Genomic DNA, 21,619 nt, shown 5'->3' on the forward strand with positions numbered 1-21,619 from the left:
ATGAGCGGATGAAATGCAAACACTGGTCACAACGCAGTGGCGGATGCAGAACGTGACATATGGGTGGGCATGGATTAAGTCCGGGTGGGCCTGAATCTATGGGTGTCACTTTTGAATAAGAAACTATATCAAGTCTATAAAATTCGTCAAAACTTCAGAACACTAATTTAAACAGCATACACACACACCCGAACTGCACGTCACATTTTTGACATTATTGATACTTTAAATTGTAATGCAACGTGACATTTATTAAGCCTTTTTGGTCATAGCCTACAAAAAAGAACCTGCACACAGTGACAGGAAATATAAATGAACCCAAAAAAAAACCTTATACTTTTTTAAATAGCCTATTAAAGTTTTTAAATAAATACGGCTACTAAATGCTTAAAATGAAGCTTCTAACATCATATTCTCTTCATGCAAATCACTAAAAATATATTTTCGTTCTCACATATTTAAGTTAACTTACTAAATAAAAAAAGAAAAAGGGAATTGCTAGAATAATGTTAGACTCTGGTGTTAAACGAAATGACAAATAAATAAACATTTAATATACTTTTTGATGAGCACAAGAGCAAGCCTACTCGTGAAGAGCGGAGCCGAGGAGCGCGCATATCAGACGTGAACGAAAGGAATAATGGATTTAATGCTTTCACTTCATTTCCTGACAGTTTCACTTGTTAGTGAGGATATTAATGACTAACAAGATGACGCCGAATTACATACAACATTATTACCTAATTAATTCTGAGAGAATGCAAACACATTACAATATTTTTTCCTCCGCCCGACGGCCAAGGCGCAGATACATTTTTGTAGCCTGACAGGAATTCCCCATAGCCCGTAATGGACGTCGGGCAAGCGATTTTGCGAGGTTTGTGTAGTAGAAAGTCTTTCTTTAAAGTGAATTTCGTTTTGTATAAATTGTATCTTAATATTAATCAATGTTTGATCAAACAATTGCTTCGATTTAATAAATAAGAAGCAAACCAAGAACGTCTGTGGTGTGGATTGAAGTGAACCCACTATATTTCCGCAGCCTACACGTCTTTCTGCTTTTAATGCATTTCTTAAAGTAATGTCTCAATTACACAGTAGGCTTATAGGTTGTTATGATAGGCTATTTGTTGCTTAAAAGCAATAGGCTATATTGTATAAAGTGTAGCAATAAACTACCCAGTCTCCGTGGCGTGACTTATAGTGCTGCTATATCGCTATATCAAACAACATCACTATGATCAGATGTTTTCTTTCTATTTTTTACCCCGCTGTCATATTTGTTGTGTGTTTATGTTATTGAGAGGAAAGCGCGCAGCACATATTTATAACGTGCTGTTATTCAAAATACGTTTCCCACTTGCTTGCAAAAAAAGTTCTCAAAGTGATCATGCCTGAAAGCTGCTCAGGAATATTTTTCTCATTATATGTAATCTGGTGTAATCAGGCTTACTTATAATTTTACTGTTTTTAACATAACATGCAATAGATAAAATACACCACATAAAGTAGTATACATGTCTAACTATACACAGTAGTATTTTTTTACATTTCTGATTGGGCGGGCCAGCTATCAATTGTTGCAATTGAAACTTATTGTTGCAATTATTTTCTTTCTCTCTCTTTCTCTCTGTACTAAATGGCTGTGCTCTGGTTGGATAGTGCAGATAAAAGGGGCGGTACTATCCTATTCTGACAAATTACAATGACCTATTTTTTTACATGCTTGCAGAGAATAGGTGTGTTCCAGATCATCCGGCGCTGCGCAGACCGATCGGCAAGGTTTGCCGCTTGCAGTCCAGGGAGGAACTGAAGACGGAGCAGTCAACCCGGACACCTGCGGCTTGCCATAGTGACGTGTGCGCCGCGTTTCCTTCTTTTTAATCACGAATGAAATGAATTAGATGCTGAATTTGATAAAAACAAATCTTTTAAAAAAAGTTGCACCAGAAACATTTTATATTGAATATTTTAATTGCTGCTTATACTGTATACCCGAAAATAATGGGAAACAAGCTATTATTTAAATACCAATAGAGTTTGTTGTTTTCATTTTTATTTTATTACACAACACAATATAACATATTTATGCATATGAACGTGTTTTTTCCTGTTTTAAAACATGAATTTATAATGTTTATTAGTGGAACTAAAGGTTGGATTAAACTTGAAACGCACGTGATCGTTGTCATCCAAAAAACAGGCACAGGTCAAAAACAGGAATCAGGTAACAGATACAGACAGGCTAACATACAAAGTAATTAATCAGCAATGAACTGGGCAACAGAAAGTGGCTTTATACTATACATACAGGAAGTGGGACGTGAAGTGTGACATGGCATGAATATCAAAATAAAAGTACAAAACATGAAACACAACCAAAACACAAGAAAACACATAACAAAACCTTACACTGGGTTGATCTTTTTCACATTTTTTAGGTTGATAGAAGCACTGGGGACACAATTATAGCACTTAAACATGGAAAAAGTCTGATTTTTATATTATGTCCCCTTAAAGAACTATTATAAACATTAACTAATAAGCACTTCATGCCATATATATTCTGTACTGTAATCTGTTTAAAAAAATAAAATGTTTGTGGTAATATGTAATAGCAGAATTAAATAAAAAAGCTAAATCAGCATATTTTATCAGCACAAAATTTGTTGTTTTTATAAAATTACTATATTTATTGTTCACTGGCAGTTTCTATGAAAGGTTTTACTGGATGTATGTGTTGATACAGATCATGGGTGCATGTGCGCCACATACACATTCAGTTCTGGTCCGTGGATTATGGTAAAAAAAATGTTTGGTAGAAATTTACCGAGCTTGTACCAGCTGTTATGGCAACCCTTTCAGTCTTTCAGGATGTCATAATAAACAATAACTAGTCAGTCAAAATGGCACACTTTTGTCACTTACAATACGACTACCAAGAACTAGTGGCTCACCAGGGGCCGGTTGCACCAGCTGTGCGTAAGTTACAACGTAGCTTAGTTACGACGTAAATGGGCACTAAGTTACAACTTATGCACTACTAAATGTATTTGCGTTGCACCATTAAACTTAGTTTAAACGCAACAATACGTTGTAACTAAATATTTACGGAAGCCCCTGTCCATGAATAACGTTTGGAATAAGATGTCATCCAGATTATATAACATCGATGAGCTCGTATTAATTATGAAGAGCCGCAAATTCGTCAACGAGTTTTCAAGAACTGTTTAATTTTCTGTGTATCCATCAATTACAATAACATTTAAAATTTCTTCCTGTTTATTTTCTCTTCCATGTGTGGGATATATATTTTCAATTAAAAGTGTAATGTTTTGAGTTCGATAACATATGCTTTAACGTCTTTTTTAACTTTCAGTTTTGGCGAGACAAGAATGAGTTTGAAATTACGTACTGTTCAGACTATTTCCTGTTTACCCATTATAAGGCTTGTGATTGGGTTAAGAAAAATAAACGTCATTCTATGCGACAACGCATTACTTTATGGAGAGCTTATGACCTACTAGCTACGTTCTGCCTTAAGAACAAGTGGTGCAACCGAATTAAGTAAAGAGTTAGTTATAAACTAGCTAGTAGTTACTAAGCCTCTAGTTTGGACTTTACGTCCCAGTTTAAGTAAGAACTTACAAACGACTGGTGCAACCCTACCCAGAAGTCTTACACAAAAGATCTCAGAGATGGCAGTTCCCACATTTACCTCGAAAAAAAGGGGGATAGAAAACAAAATTTGAAGGAATAGGATAAACTACTATGCATAGAGATGAGAAAAAATATATCTGAGAAAAATAAATCTAACAATCTATGATGATTATTAGTTAGGTGTACTGTACTTTAACAACTGAAATGATAGCTGAAAATAAAATAATCCCTGTTGCTTTAGCTAAATTTGTAAATGTTTTGAAGTATTGTGTAGTTTTGACTGTTCTGTATCTTTAAGATCTATTATGCACAGCAGGATGATTTAATGTTTATCTTGTTAACTGTATATTTTTGTTTAGTAAATTAGATCTAATTAATGATGAACTACAGATAATCTGGGCAAACTCAGAAAATAAACTGCCTCCGCTTAAATATAGTTCACATTGTTTCTATTATATAAATTATTAGAGATGCAATAATTCGTCCAATAATTGTTATCGGGTGATAAAAGCAAATTTTCTCACTGTCGGATGATAGTTTAAAAACAGCCGATACTCAAATTTAAGCTCGGTGTAGAAAATGTAAAGAAACATCACTAGTTCAATGTTCAATATCTGATGCTTATTTTTTAAGACAATACGAAATGATGAGGAAAAAACTATACACAATATTTATTTCAGATAAACAAATAGATTGTGTAAAATCAAGGAAACTGCAAGTATACAAGTGTTGTGGACTGTATTTTAAATATATATGATTTATTTTACACTTTAAATGAAACATACAGCAAGAGCAATGATTTAAATATGTATCTTCTGTATCTCTCAGGAAGCAAATTTAAGGTTAACAAAAACCTGTGGATGAAATAGAAAGATTCAGTAAATTATAGTATATATTTATTCATACATGCGCACACACACACATATATTTCTATTGGGTATCGGCTTCGATATGGAATACAATTCTAGATTGGGTATCAGTGACATTGGATCTGCTCGGTCTTATCTGACATTTCTATGCACACCGTCAAAAGTCCACAAAGCCGTGCACACAGTTGAACACACATGCACAAACACACACGCACACACGCACACATACATACACACACACTCACTCACTCAAAAGCATGCACACACAGTTGTACACATAGCTCGCGTGAACTCTCTGGTAGAAGTCCATTGGCCACTAATGGAAGCTGGTTAATATAGTTCGTGAAGTTTTAAATATTGATCTTTTCATGGACTACACTAGGAATGCACTGAATGTACGGCAACCAAAATGTTCCGCCCCCCTCCTCAGTACTGCAGAATCGCTCAGTTTATTGTACAGATGTGACAAACTCTTAATAATTCATTTAACTTTATACTTGCCTGTATTCTGTTGTTTGACTTTCTCTTTATAAGGACGTTGTGTCCAGGACAGATCAAAATCAGAGATGTATAATGACAGAGCAGACTGCAGCTAAAATTCATCAATACACAAATACAACATTTGTGATATACTGTATCACTTCCCTCTTTAATAATAAATTTATTTGTTGAACTTTAAGACTCTCAAACTCTTTTTCTAACCTGAGAGAGGATTTTGTCGCTCAGAGCCGCTGCATCAACACTGGAGAGAAATTTCAGCCTAAAAATTCCTTTTTTATAATGACCTGAAACACAAAAAAAAACACAATCATATACAAACATAAACACTGATATTCAAGGAAAATATTTCAAGAGACCAAAATGTACACTGCAAAAAATGACTTTCTTACTAGTATTTTTATCTCGTTTTCAGTAGAAATATAAAAAAAATCTTAAATCAAGATGTATTTTCTTGATAAGCAAAATGACCTAAGAAAATAATACTATTTTTTAGACAAAAAATATGCAATTTAAGTGAATTCGTGCAACAAGCAAAAATAACTGCCAATGGGGTGATAAAATTTTACTTTTATTAAGTGTTTAAGAAAAAAGAAATCTTATTTCACAATTTTTTTCCTCACCCCATTGGCAGTTAATTTGGCTTGTTTTAAGGACAATTTCACTTAAATTGTATATTATTTGTCTTGAAACTAGACTTATTTTCTTAGGTCATTTTGCTCATCAAGAAAAAGCATCTTAATTTAAGAATTTTTAGATATTTCTACTGAAAACAAGACAAAAATACTAAGTAAGAAAGTCATTTTTTGCAGTGTATAAATCAAAGTCCAACAAAGTCCTCAAGAATCTGAAGCAAAATAAAAAAGCAGCAGCTCACAATTACGAGCACAACAAGTATTATCAACCTGAAGACTAAAATTATCATTTGTAAGAGATCTCATAATCAGAGGTAGTAAAAGTATTCATTTGTTGTTTGCTTTAATACACAGTCAACACAACCATGAGCTGATGATAGTACTGATAGAACTTTTAGACAGACTACCTTTTTGAAATAAAAGTATTCAAAGCCCTTTCTAAATCGTGTTTTGTTTCTTTTTTTTATTTAGAGCTGTTTTGGGTTTGTTTTTGTCAGAATGTCTTCTAATGCATTAAATAAATATAATAAAACCAAAAGAAAAACAAATCAAGCATTTTATGCAGCCCTGGAGTTTCATGCCTTATACGGCCACCTTTAGTTCAAGACTTGCTATATGAAAATAATATCATTAAATCTTTAAATCATTAAATCATAAAAATGGTGGATCTTGAGATAACCTATTGGGTTGAAAAAGTTTGGAAACCCCTGATATACAATCAGAGCTGGGTAGATTACTTGGAAACTGTAATCAGTAACTGATTATAAACTACATGGCAACATTTGTAGTCAGTAACCTAATATCTTAATCAATCAACAATCAACTTGGGCATAAAGCCGTGGGAACATCTCACACCCACAAATTACGCGAGTGGGACTGGATAAGTGCTGGCAGCCTAAGGACAGTAACCTTCAATCCAGTGTTATGACAACACCGGCCCTCGTGGCAAAAAAAAACTGACGGTCCACCGGGAATTCTCCCAGTAGTCCCTATGGCCAATTCGGACCTGATTTTATGATCAAAGCATGTTTTGGTCCACTGGAAGTTAAGCCTCTTGTTCTTAGTGCTTACAAACACTAGAATTAAAAATATTAAAGAACAACTATGGTCCGATTCACAATTTTACATTACCTTTGGTGTGTAATTGTGAATTACTTCATGTTAACGATATGCATGATAACGATTTGTGGTAACCGTGATATAAGAGGAATAATTAATTCTGGTCCATTGAATTATTTGAAAATAATGCACACCCGAGGTGTAACGGCACTCTGCTTCGCGTCGTGCCACATTGCACCTTGGGTGTGCATTATTTTCTTATAATTCAATGGCCCGTCGTCAATTATTCCTTACTTAACGATAAGCAAAATGTACATACCCCAAGATAAACGATGACGCGAGTTATCATGTCCAACGTAAATCTCTTTTCTTGGACTACAACAAACACATGGATTGTAGGCAACAGTTTACGTCAACAAATGCGTTTGCGATAGACACATGAAGCGACGGACACATAAAGCGACGGACACTTTGGTCAGTTATGGCTAGGATGGATCCATAACATAAGTCAACAGTTTTATTTTTCCGTGTTGGACAGGTGACATACTACGAGTAAGTAGTCAGAGTTTTTTTGAGGGTGCAGTTATTAAAATCCCCTATTATAACCTTTGGCGCATCTGGTGAGATTTCATCAAATTCTTGGTAAAAATAATGTCTGCTGCCTTATTTATGTCTGCTCTTGGATGTATATAGACAACAAATATTTGTGAAAATTAACATGGAAGAGAGTTAGGTCGCATTAAAAACGGCTAAAAGTTCAATATCAAAAGTGCAGATCTTTCTTCTTACCACAGCTGTTTTGCACCATCTGTCGTTTATCGTGACACAACCCCCCCTCCGTGTTCTTTGCCTGTAGACTTACTGCATCGATCCAAGCGTACGTTACTAAATCCGTCTGGTCAAACTTCAGAATCTAGAACTGTCTGTTAAGCCAAGTCTCAGTGAAGGCTAAGGGCCAATCCCATTTCTCTGTCTTACCCCTTCCCCTTCCCCTACCACTTCGTCTTACCCCTAGCCCTTGTCCCTCAAAACCAAGTGTTAAGCGCTAGGGGTGAAAACATACCCCTATGAAATGAGACACCGCTTACGGTTACGTCATCATACATCGTCGTTTGCTGGCTGCAACATCACCAGACGCGACAAATGTTGATCACAAACTTCCAAGATGCCGAGTGCAAGTGTAAGCGAAAGTGAATCAGCTGCCGAGTTTCTTCTGGCGTCCCTGTGTGATACAGGACGGTATACGTAAAGCACGTACCGATGTCTCCAAAGCATGTAGTGTTATGCACTGATATCAAACGAAATTCGCTGCTAACGTTAATGGAATTTAGTTAAAACTGTAGACAAGCATGCAGTCCATTCATGGCTAGTTAGAGAAATACGGGAATGTTGTGCAAATCAGCAAATACGGGAATGTTGTGCAAATCAGCAACCTAACGTTAGCGTAGCAAACTAGCGAAATTTTAAAACATTTAAATTAAGAACATAATTCAAATATATATGAACAGGACTGTGTAGAGCACAAAACAAGACGTTAGTAATTTTTAAATTAATTATTAAGCCGAAAATACTTACATTTATGGGACTCTCTGGACGCCATTTTTGCCGGTTGCGCAGTGTATTCTGGGTACCCCTTGGTTTCAAGTAAGCTCGCGGAAATTCTTGGTTTTAAAGGGTATCTACCACTTGCCCTTAGCCCTACCCCTTGATCAAAACGAGAATTGGGATAGCCCTTACTCTCACGTGAACGTGCAAAACTAAGGGGTAGGGGTAAGGGGAAGGGGTAAGATAGAGAAATGGGATTGCCCCTAAGAAACTGGAACCTTTGTTTTCCTGTTACTTAGTCTTTGCGCACTCCTCCCCTCTTCCCTCATTTTCTCTTGTATTCCTTGCCATTAGCAGTTCTTTTTTTCTCTGTAGGTATGTTTGCTTCGGTATGATTCCAATCGCCTGCGTAAGCGCTCAATTGTAGGAGAAACTCTCTGTTGTAGCGTACGTGCAATTCCGCATTGCTAGCCGGCTCACTTGCCACGCCAATAACAAACGAAATCAACCCGACTACTAAAGCTACCTCCCATACACGACTCATAGTGACTTATAGTAACAGTCTATACAGTCCATCTAATAATGGTTTATACCGAAACTAATTGCAACAAACAATCGCAACAAACAAACAAAAGACGAGACAGAGAGCCTGTTCTGCTAGTCACCACTGTGCAGCGCCAACAGACACATGTGCTCTTAACACATCAGTATTATTGGACCACTGCATCTTTGTGTTGTTGCCTCTGTGTTGCTTGGCAACCATTCTGCTACTAAACAACTACATCACTTGGCAGAAAACATTATTACATTTATTTAGGTTATTTGTGTGTTTATTTTATGAAACCTTATGAGGTACAGTATATGGATTTTATAAAAGCAATAAGTCCTGGCCGCGTGAAGGTTTGGTTTTGAGTGTTAGCACTGCTTCGTGTGACATTATTTAAACAAAATAATGCTTTCATTGGTGTAAACAAGCAGATGTTGATTGGCGTATTCATTTTCATTTCAAAGCATATCTCAGCACAACTTATATTAGTCATTCGTGAAGGTGCCACAATATACGGCAACATGTTTAACAGTTATCAGTGGGCCAGTGGCAGACAAATGTGCCAATAAACATACCAACGTGTGTCAATGTCTTCTTAAGATGCCTCTGATGGTTGCAAGCATTCAAAACAAGAGGCTAAACGTTCTGTGGACCAAAACATGTATTGATCATAAAATGCATTAGAACATATTCTGACAAAAACACAAACCTAAAAGACCTCTAAAACTAGTATTTTATGTCAAAATGTACACTAACCCTAACGTTAAGGGCACTGATCTAGCATCAGATTGACATCATGTTTATCATTAAAGTGAGCAGCTACTCGTATACTCGCTGTTGTCATGTGCTCTGGAATCTTATGTTAACTTTGTATAAAGAAAAACTTTGCGTGTCATAGTCTACACATGACTGTTGGGATTTGTGCAATGATACACCTTCAATCTACATGTTATGTGGTTTATTTTAGTGAAAGCTAAAGGAGTCTGTGTTACACCTCCACCGATCCAGGTGTGACATATTTATCATGTTTGTATGGCGAGTATTTGCATATTAAAGCTGACATAACACAAGACATTTTTGCCAATCTAATGTTAATCTTGCTTATATATATAGAGTAGTATTTCATCATTCATATGTCCAAAGAGTCTTTCGTTTAGTCAGATTTATAAAAGAAAAAACAGCCTTTCCGATTTTTGGTGTAAAAGATCAAACACCTGAAGGCTTGCAGTAGGCGGAGCTGAAGAGTTATGAGTACGCGCAGCTTCGGATACGTCTTTGGATTTACAGCCGACATAGATGGAAATCAAACTTTAAAAAAACGTTTTGTTTTTTTTAAATAACCAGCCACTTGAAAAAACTTTCCGAAACTTGTAGGAAAAAGGAGGTGTGAGTTTGGCTCAGAAATACTCTGTTACAAGCTCAACTGCTTTTTTGACACTTTGCATATTTGTTTAGCATGAGGACTACAACTCTTAAACTGTGTTAATAAGTCAGAATGCATGAAATAGCATTAAACCTCGCCTTTAACTGATTTTTGTACATGTTTTGAGAGACAGCTGGTGGAGTCAGAGACGTCTTTAAAGGAACAGTATGTAGGATTGTGGCTAAAACTGGTACTGCAATCACACAACTGGTGGCCAATGCACAACATGACAACATAAACATCAGTTGAGGCAGAGTCCTGCAACGGGTCGTACCCCCATAAAAGTGTCTCAAACGGGTGGATTGTGACATTCGTAAAATTCACGGACGGGGCCGCGGGCGGATAATTAACTCCGCGCGGGCGGGTAGTAGTGCAAATGAAAATATGTGCAAAATTTGTATGTCTAAGGATGTGCACACCAAACTTTTAAACACGGCTGTTTTTTCAGCCAAGCGCTTTTTAGCTGTGATACTTAAGCTGTGAGCCGGTTGGTTGTTGTGATACTTGTCCCACCCCTTCTCCACTGTGATTGGACGGCCATGTGAGAACTGACATTGACGAGTGGAGCATTTCACCCAAACTTGAATCTCTTTCAACTCTGGGAACAGCGCCAAGCGCAGAAAAACCGCTGACCGCCGGCTTATTTGAAAAACGGTCGCAGGGGTAAAAGCTTTGGTGTGCACGCCCTAATTACCATTACACGCAGAACATATGACATTTGACCCATCACATCACCACCACTACAACAGTGCGCGACCTTTGTTGATTCTTCTCGTAGCCTAGTTGGAGCGAGCGTTGCAGGACTCTGGCATAAAGTTTTGCTGTTGATAGCCGGAAGCTGAACGTCTCCTCTTAGAAAGCATTTCGAGACGAGACTTAGGAGCATAGCAGGGGTTGTGTAGGTAGGTTGTTATTTAGTTTTTTTTATTAATATGTCTATTTGTGTATAGTTATCAGGTTCCATTTGTGCCGATAGACTACTTAAATGGCACAAAACAGAGCGCACTTTAGCCTGTTTCATTAGCCTATTCATGATGCTGTTGTGATGTTGAGAGAGGTACGAGATAAAAAATAAAGCACTTTAATTGGAATGATTTTAGCATGGGTGATTTATGCGGGTACGGGTCGGGTAACGGGCCAAATATTAACGGGTCCGGGCGGGTGCGGATTTAATTTTGATATTATCACGGGTGACGGGTCGGATCTGGTGCTGAACTTTGCGGGTACGGACGGAAACGGGTCTCCAAAAATGGACCGTGCAGGACTCTGAGTTGAGGGGTGCAAATCTACTTTTTAAATGACAATATCCTGGCCAGACCACTGTTGTCAGTGATATAAGTATTTGAAATAAAAATTATTTCCTAATGCCTAGTGACATATCAGGGCCATTTTATGATTCATTGATATACATTTTTTACATACTGTTCCTTTAAGCGCATCCTGTTTATTTTCTTTATTTGACAAAACACAAAGATTTGTTGGAATTGTGAATGTGCATAAATAAAAGACCCTTTACAGTTTTAATGATGTCTAACACGCAAGTGTATGATTATTAATGATGGAGTATTTTAAGTTGATTCTGCTTTGATGAGAAAAAAACATCAAAAACGCGCCCCCGTGAGTTTAAGACGCTTGTCTTTTCAGCTTGTCACTATAAATCGCTTTTTTTCAATGCACAAGTGAACGCCCATGAGGAAACAAGCTTTCAAATCAAACAGGATGATGTTTCTTGAAAATGTGAAGTAGCAGAACGTTTTCTGTGATGGTTTGGGTTAGGGTGTAAAAAATTAACAAATACTTTTTTAGAGTTTGTAAAGAGCCACACAAAGCTGAGTTTGGTGATTCAGATTATTTGTTTTTTTTTTCAGTGAGCAAATCTCAAATTTCCCAGTTCTGAAAAAAGATATATATAAAAATGCTTTTAGAAATTACATTTTCCATAGATCTCTACTTCACATAAAGAGAGAAAAGATGTAGATCCAGTCATGACCACATTCACATAGCGTCCCTCCATCCCATTACATGAGTAACTGATAGTTTGACCAGCTAGAATACCAGAAGTTAGAGCACATCTAAAGAAAGAGAAAATAAATCAATCAAATCAATCAATCAATCAGTCAATCTCTAATACATTGGCCTATATATTTAATTTTAACAGTGTTCTTCACTCGCAATCCTGGAGAGCCGGTGTCCTGCAGAGTTTAGCTCCAACCTTAATCAAACACACCTACCTGTGATCTTCTAGTGATCATGAACATAGATATGTATAAAGGCTAGATGGCTTACCGGCGCTGAGAGCCAATGGGACCCGACGACGTCACACGGCGGCCATCTTAGGACAGGACCGCTCGTCCAGTTATAACATTAAATTCTATTGTGCATGTAGTGCTGAAATAACTATAGTTTGCTCAATTTTCAACCGATTTTCAAACGGCTTGGTGTGTCATAAACGTCAGGGATGCTATTTAACTGCATACTTGTGAAAAATTATACATCGAAACATCGGCATCAGTACACATCATAGCCACGTTAATAAGGTTTGTAATACACCAAACCGTTTGTAAATCCGTCAAGAATTCAGCAAGTTACGAGCATTTTAGTTGGCGTATGTCACTCACCTTCCGTCCACAGCAGCAGGGAGCAGCACTATGGCAGCACTGACCTAAGATGGCCGCCAAGTGACACAGCTGACTCTGCCTTGAGCCATCTAGCCTTTATACATATCTATGATCATGAAGACAGGAGCCGTTTCCCAATGTCAAGGATACTTCCTTGTCAGGACTAGTCCTTACAAGTCACTTCCTTTAGAGGCTAGGCGAGGCTCCTTTTAAGCAGTCGGAGAACATGTTAAATGGAACAGGCTAGCAAGTGCACGTCATTACGTCATTACGTGATTGAAAGGTGTGCTTTCGGTGCTGCGCGCAAAGGATTGTGGGTGATTTCAGCGCGTGAAGAGCGAGAAGGATACACATATGCATCCTTTCCTGTATATGGGGTATTTCTCGAACGAAGGACTCAGTCCTTGGCTGAAATTTCGAGGATCCTCGACATTGGAACAGTCCTTCGACGGACGTCGATGACGTAGCATCCTCGAAATTCTGGCTTCCGAGGATCCTTCCTTGACATTGGGAAACAGCTATTGATTAGCTTGCTCAGGTGTGTTTGATTAAGGTTGGAGCTAAACTCTGCAGGACACCGGCTCTCCAGGGCTGGGAGTGAAGAACACTGATATAGGCTAAACTGATTTTATGAGCAACGTCAAAGTCCTTTTAAAGATTTCGCTTTACTCCACTGCCATATTTTCAATGCCTCTTAGTTTTGTTACAACAAGACAAACAATACCTATTGATTCTGTACATGCTCAAAGTCCCTCCCCCAGAGGATTATGATTGACAATTGAAAGGCATTTTTACTGGGAGGCGGGACTAGAGCGATCATTCTGACTGATGCGATCTCCCCCATTCATATCAATACCAGTGACACATCTTGGTAATATTAAAATCTTTGGTAACGTTACCTGGGATTGTTGTTCCCGTTGTTTTCCAGTGAGTTTCCAATACGAATCTCTGCTCCATTGGTTTGATCATTACAACCGTCTGATCTATCAGTGATGATTACTGTGTCAATCTTACATTTAAACTGAAGATCCAACCTCCACCATGGGCCACTTTGAGATCCTATAACAGAGCAGTATGCAGCTTCACCTGGTCCATATCTTTTACCATCTATGGCATTTTGAGCTACAAAGGTAGTATATGTGGATGACTGTATAGCTGTTCCCCTGAGAGCCACATTCTCTACAAGATAAAATCAAAGAATCAGTAAATCAGTCATTTTGAAGCTCATCAAAGTATTGTGACAGCGATTCAAAAGCAGTACTGTCACTATAGGCTTAATTTGATATTTGAGTTTAAGGGGCCATGCTGCATAGTATTTATACCGGAACAAGTGCTAAAAAATTAAAGGTATAGGGGAAGATTTTCGTTTTCTGGGTGGATCATCTATATTATTGGTCATCCCAGATGTCAATCATTCTGATGATATGTTGACGTATAACCGTCGTACGTGCTCGTCTGTGTACTGCAGATAATAACTGTTCACCACACAAGTAGGCTTGTACTGACTTACAGTATAAATGTGCTTATACCTCAGGCCTCTCTTCAACTAATCCTGCTGAAACCATTCATAAAACTCTGTTTATCTATCAACACCTAACACTACACTGTTAAAAAAGTCTGTAGAAATGACAGTATTACTGTCAGCTGTTTGCCAGTAACTTACTGTAGATTTAAATGTATGTTATTTACTGGCAACAGTATGTTCAAAGTTAAATGAACATTAAACATAAACAAGTCTTTTTATTTACAGAATAAAACTATAAAATAACAGACTCATGCAAAGCATTCTGGGAACCAAAATATGAAGTAAACAACAGAAAAAGGTTCATGAGGATTTCTGCTTCCAAAAATGCTTTGCATGAGGCTGCTATTTTATAATTTATTCTGTAAAAACATAGACTTGTTAATGTTTAATATTCATTTAACTTTGAACAAACGGTTGCCAGTAAATAACATACATTTAAAGATGCAGTTTGTATTATTTGCGCCGCTGGATGGCGCCAGATCAAACAACAACAATGATGTTGTTTACTGACGCTATGAAGCAGCGTGGAATTATGGGATTTGTAGTCTTTAACTCAACCGCTGATGGCCATCAATCAGACGAGAAATCATGTTGATGGATAAGGTAATCAAGTCTTATAAATGTTGCGTTTGATGACATCGTTTATTTCATTATGTAAGTTTATACGTGATGTTCAAAACGAAATTTTCAGTCATAGATATTACAGTATTAGTCCAAATTCGATGGTTAACACAGCACAGAATTAAGTTTTCAACTTACAATCTACTATGATTTTTCACATAATGTATTGACAGTACAAATCTTATTGTGAAGTGTCTTAAAATGACCATTTATATTGCTGTACAATACCTTTTGATGTGCATATCGTCCGCGGGAAGACGCGCTGATTACAATCGACACACTAATGTTGTGATCAATATAATAGCATACGTTTTTTGAAGGGTTACGAATCAACTCACCCATCGCGTAAAACACTAGCAGGATCAGAATCTCGGTCTAGTTAAATGTTGTCGTGAAGCTCTCTCCATCCAGATAATGCAACAACAAATTGATCCTCTCTCGTTTTGTTCCAAACTCTTCTTGGGTCGTTTGGTTGGCCCGTACGCTAACAGGAGCTGACACAACCAGCGGCAGACGGTAAAGAGTTATCCATAAGTCCATAAGCAAGCGCATAGTCCCGCATTTGATTTGACCACGACACTGGCTGCGTCCGAAAACTCAAGGTAGTGAGGACTGTGAGGACTTGTTGCCTCGCTGCCTCATGAGGACCTGACTTCGGACTCGGAGGCCTGAAGGCAGCTCAGAGAAAGGCTTTCCGACGCACTTCAAAGGCAGCGTGTTTGAAATAAAAACAGAGAGTGCCTTTGTGATAACTAATCACATATTTGAAAACTACAATACTAATTTCTCGCTAGAAATGCAATTAAAATGTGTAAAAAGTGAAAATATATGTTTATTTACACTAAATTTGTGCACCAGTCGCTTCCTTGGCCACCATTTTATTTTTTCGAACTCGACCAGTGTTGTCATGTGGGTTACGTCAGTAAAGGCGGTGACAAAGGGTCACATGGATATTAACGTAATTGACAGGAGACTGCACTGCCCCGTAACAATGTTTTGAATGGAAATTTTCTCACGATTTACAAGTAGTTGAAAACATTACAGATATTGATAGTAATCAGCTGGACAAAATATATAACACTGGCCTAGTGGTTTTTGGACATTTTACTGCAAATATCCTACAAATTGCACCTTTAAATCTACATAAGTTACTGGCAAACAGCTGCATAACTACAGCTAATTTTTTAACAGTGTGATGGTAAACCAGTGGTTTAAATCTCTCATACTCCCAGGGTTTAACATGATGCTCCATAATGCACACATGTTTTGTGTAACATGTCATGTAATAATGATTGGTCAAGAATATGTGTACAGTTTACCATATATAATTTTACACAATAATTCATTGTACTACTGTAAAATCAGAAATGCAGATGCTTTCCACCCATAATGCTCTTAGTGACCCTATTTTTTTCTTTCAAGAACAGTTCATCTGCAGGAGTAAAGCTGTGCTGCTGATAGATGTCAGTGCTTTCCTCATTGCCAGTCAACTTCTTTGGCAGCTAACATTCGATTAGACACTTCTAGCATATGATTATGCTTAAATCAACTACACTTCTTATGAACAATATATTTATGTTTTATTTTCACCTGTTATTTTTTTCCACTCAAGTTGCAGCTTTTGAAATGTACCCCCAAATAAAAAAACTTTAAATGTAAGTTACATTTAAACTTCAATGTATTAAAATCATTCATCTGCTAAATATTTATTATATAGGATACTTAGCAAACTACAAGTTGTCTTTTAAAAGATAAGATCTCTGTTATTTTTTTAAAAGTACAGTATATAAAAAATACAGAGAAAGTAGAAACAAAAGAGAACCACATTGGCAGGGATTGAACCCGGGTCATTGAATGTGCTGTTGGAAGCACTAACCACTAGGCTATAATTTCTGACATTGCTTAACATTTTCATGTGATCACTCTAAAATATTACAAAAGATTTTAATTTAATTGCTACATGAAAGGATTTAATGTATAAGGACAATTTAAACATTAAATGGCTTTGTTTATTGCAACAGTATTATACTTTTCAGTCAGTAGTACATTTTTCATACATTTTTATCACAAATTACCGCTTTCTCTTTAACTTTGATCGATTTGATCCACGCTGGCTGCTCAAGAATAGCGTGCACGCGCAATTATCTTGACTAGGGAAATCTGGATCAAATTATTTGGATTGCGTAAACTTCATTTACCTTTTTAGAAACCGCTTTAGCCTCGCCTCATTTGTTAGGTAAATTCAAGTCGAGTTTGTAACTCTAATCCTCGCTTTTCCAGGGGAGTTTTATGAAATAGCCCTCTGGTGTTGCCCGTGTATGCGCCGGCGTTGTGGATTTGACGCTGGTGATTTTGCTGTGTTAAGATTCAAACAATTTTGAGATCGTTACGAATACAAATACAGACTCCGCTGCTCACCCCTAGTGTACATTCACTGACCATAAAACATAATACAATATAACATACAATACAAACTATATAAGTGCACAAAACATTTACAATTTATAAATATCATTCTTATTAACCAACGTCAATTCAAAAGTCTGATCGATGTAGGTACAAAGATTTCTTAAAGCAACTACATTTACACACAGCCAGCTATATTGTACATATACTTAATTTTCCTATTGCTGCAATATTCCTGTTTTTCCACCGCTGCAGTGATGTTTCCTATGCTCCAACAGAGGGCCAGTTTTTTCCACTGCTGCGGTAGTGATGCTTGCTCTAACTGCTTCCACATCAAAAAAGCGCACCAAACCCTTATCAGCAAAACCAACTCTAACCCGTTCGATTGTCGGCGGGGCTCACCCATACGATTGCAGCGTGTATCAAACTCCCGTCGGACCCCGCAAAGCCCTCCAAATTTAAAATAATCGAATAAACACATCATCGATAGCGGGAGCTTACCCGTCCAATCACAGGGAGTACTGTAGTCCTGTCAAACGCCACAAAAGTCCTCCAAATCTAAAATGACCAAACATCCACCTCATCATTAGCAAGGGCTTACCCGTCCGATCGCAGCAAGTATTGAACTCTCGTCGGACGCCGCTAAGCCCTCCAAATCTAAAATAACCAAATGTACACCTCATAGTCAGCAGGGGCTTAACCGTCCGATCACATTAAGTACTGAAGTCCCGTCAGATGCCGCAAAACTCCTCCAAATCTAAAATAACCAAACATCTACCTCATCATCAGCGAGGGCTTACCCTTCCAATCACAGCGAGTATTGAAGTCCTGTCGGACACTGCTATGCCCTTCATATCTAAAATAACCAAATGTACACCTCATCGTCAGCGGGGGCTTACCCGTCCAATCACAGTGAGTACTGAAGTCCCGTCAGACGCCGCAAAGTCCTCCAAATCTAAAATAACCAAACATCCACCTCGTTGTCAGCGAGGGCTTACCTGTCCGATCGCAGTGAGAATTGAACTCCCGTCGGATGGGTTCCGATCGCAGCGAGTATTAAACTCCCGCCGGACGGGTTCCAATCGCACCGAGTAATAAACTCCAGTCGGATGCCGCAAAGCCTTCCTGATATAAATTGCCCACCCCATCATCAGTGAGGGCTTACTTGTCCGATCGCAGCGAGTATTGAACTCCCGTCGGACGGGTTCGATCACAGTGAGTATTGAACTCCCGTCAGATGCTGCCAGACCCTCCCAATATAATTCATCCACCCCATCATCAGCGGGGCTTACCCATCCGATAGCAGTGAGTATTGAACTCCCGTCGGATGGCTCTGATTTCAGCGAGTATTGAACTCCCATCGGAGGCCGCAAAAAAAGCCATCCAAATATAAACCGTCCACATAATTTTCAACGGAGGCTTTCCTGTACAATCACAGTGAGTATTGAACTTCCGTCAGACGGTTCCAATTGCAGAGAGAATTGAACTCCCATCGGATGCATAGCAAACACAGCAAACATCAGCCTCATCATTTCTATTTTTGGGGGTTAAAGTTCCCTGCTGCTGTCCGAATAAGTTAATTTTGCTTTTTGGGGGGATACTCTGCGTTCGGGCCTGTTTCCGAGCTCAGAGCCCTCTCCCTGAACAGCACGCCAAATACGTTTACTAATTTAATCTATTCAACTTATTTGTAAGTGTGAACTCGTGAAATTATGTTTTATTAACGTAGTTTAGGAGGAGCACGTCAATTAAACCACTTAAGTACTTCCAGCTGTCTATAATCAGTAATCAACAAATACTCTAGTACCACCAGCTGTCCTCAATTAGTAATCATCATATCTACCCAATCAGCACAAAAACTCTGCGTTCGGTCCCATTTCCGAGCTCAGAGACCTCAGAGAAAACTGGATTGATCAATTTTATTCTAATATCTGAATAAAATCCCGTTGTCAAAAGCTATAAAGTATAAAAAAGATAGTAAATTGTATTTTACTTGGGTTTAATGAGCATATCCTTTATTGTGATTGGATGGATGTATTAAAGATACTTTACCGCAACATTTTGATAAATACAGATATAATACAAGATAAACTGTATTACAAAGTAGCATTTTAAAATGTATAAGAATTTAAATTAATATGTATATTTGTTGTGGAATATAATATATTTTATACAAATCCTTGGATTTGCTGCATGCAATCCAACACACCTCATGGCAAAAACGTGCATCTTATTAAAACATGCATAAGTGTTTGTAGCATCTAGACCTGTTTGAGTCGCGAGTCTCTAGTATCATTAACCCGGATCAGTTGAGTCCTACTACAATTCAATGTAAAACCATTAACAGCGCCACCACACACACAAACCTCTTTCAACATTATTGATGAGACTTCGCTTGCTCTACAGATCCCCTCATAACTGGCTGAACTGCGCGAGAACTGACCCGAGATTCTTACTCAGAGCCGCAAACATTGCAAACTCGAGAGACATATGCGAATCTGCTCTGACTCGAGAATCTCTCAACTCATAACCGGCTAATCCGCGCGAACTGTTTCAACTCTGCCGGAAACACTGCAGATTCGCTGATCTGCCAGAAACATTGTGGACTAGAGACTCTCCGGCTCTGGAGGCTACATAAGCAGGACACAGTTTTTTTCTATATTTTCTCTATATTATTATGCTATTAGGCCTATTTTTTTAAATGGTCGACCATACACACCAAACCCAAAACCTATAGGCATGATTTTTCAGAAGTGAGAGGCTTTTGTTGTGGATTTGCATTTGAGGAGACTTCAGTCGATCTATATATCCACTAACCGGCTCCGGCTGATCTGCGCGAATCAACCGGTTAGTGGATCTGTAGAGCGAGTGAAGTCTCATGAGTCCCATGGTCTGCGAGTCTGCAATGTTTCTGGCTCTGAGAATCTCAAGTTGCGTGGATCAACCGGTTACAAGTGGGTCTGTACCGAGTTTCCTCGGCGATTTAGCATTACCGACTCAAGTGACTCCACAACCCGGATCACTTTAGTGAGTGACTCACAATAACCCGGATCCTTAAAAGGAATCAAGTTTGCCAGGCCTAGTAGCATCTATCATGCCATTATGTTGTTTTTTTCCTTTTTTTGATGGTTAATGACCTCTAGTGCCAGTAAAAATAACATATTGCGCCTTTAAATTCAATAGTTTCAAAAATCTAATTAGTCAAATAAATGTGATTTCCTTAGTGCAAGCTAATGGTACAGAATAAAGTATCAATACTCACCTGTTTCATAAACCTCAACCTCACAGAGACCGAGAATAGCTGTACGTCCAGTCATGACCACATTTATATAACGTCCCACCATTACACCACATGAGTAACTGATAGTTTGACCAGTTAGAAAACCTGAAGTTACAGCACATCTAGAATGAGAGATAATCAGTTAATCTCTAGACGTGTTTAAAATGATATCTATAAACTGATGTCATGAATAACTTTACATGGTGTTGTTGTTCCCGTTGTTTTCCAGTGAGTTTCCAATACGAATCTCTGCTCCATTGGTTTGATCAAAATAAACATCTGATCTAGCAGTGATGACTACTGTACTAATCTCATAATAATCCAAGAGATCCAACCTCCACCATGGACTCAATTCATTTCCAGTAATGGAGCAGGATGCAGCTAAACCTGGTACATATCTTTTACCATCTATAGCATTTTGAGCTATCCATGTGGAATATGTGGATGACTGTGTAACCGTTCCTCTACGTGCTAAATTATCTAGAATATAAATCATCAAAAACCGTTGAACAGTCAATGTGGAAATATAAACACATCTGTGATAAACTACTGATAACATCTGAATCTCATTAACCCTCATGTTCAGTTTGAAGTCAGACAGACCCACAGCCTGTCAGGATCCTGCCAGAGTCTTGTCTGGTATTCATAACTAGTTCGGTATGGCAGGGTTCTGACAGTACAATGTTTTGTGTTACTTTTACCCCTCTGCCTAGTAATCCTCTCGTCTTTATTGTTTAATCATTGTCACCTTTTCCCCTCATTATTTCTCCCCTATTTAAAGTCCTTGTGCCCATTGTTCTGTCTAAGTTCTACTGCTTTGTTCCTGTCATGTTCCTGTACTGTAAGATCCAGTAAATCCAGTTCATTGTTTAAGTGTAAGTCTAGATTCGTCCAGTTTGATATTTTTATAGTCTAGTCCTGTCAGTTTTTTTG

The 21,619-nt window shown here is 38.0% G+C and overlaps 1 protein-coding gene and 1 long non-coding RNA gene across 2 annotated transcripts; both read right to left on the reverse strand.

The window, feature by feature from the left end:
* Nucleotides 1-5,013: 5,013 nt before the first annotated feature.
* LOC141353370 (uncharacterized) lies at nucleotides 5,014-8,904 on the reverse strand. The gene is made up of 3 exons (XR_012360467.1): nucleotides 7,511-8,904; nucleotides 5,232-5,314; nucleotides 5,014-5,121 (listed from the first exon to the last, which is right to left on the reverse strand). It is a non-coding gene; the product is annotated as an uncharacterized lncRNA (long non-coding RNA).
* Nucleotides 8,905-12,157: 3,253 nt separating this feature from the next.
* Nucleotides 12,158-20,723, reverse strand: LOC129439961 (fucolectin-5). The gene is made up of 3 exons (XM_055198964.2): nucleotides 20,669-20,723; nucleotides 13,754-14,033; nucleotides 12,158-12,308 (listed from the first exon to the last, which is right to left on the reverse strand). The coding sequence occupies exons 1-3, from the start codon at nucleotides 20,721-20,723 to the stop codon at nucleotides 12,158-12,160; spliced, it is 486 nt and encodes a 161-aa protein (XP_055054939.2).
* Between the last annotated feature and the right edge of the window lie 896 nt (nucleotides 20,724-21,619).

The sequence above is a fragment of the Misgurnus anguillicaudatus genome, chromosome 21, assembly GCF_027580225.2.
Source record: "Misgurnus anguillicaudatus chromosome 21, ASM2758022v2, whole genome shotgun sequence".
NCBI classification, from domain to species: Eukaryota; Metazoa; Chordata; class Actinopteri; order Cypriniformes; family Cobitidae; genus Misgurnus; species Misgurnus anguillicaudatus.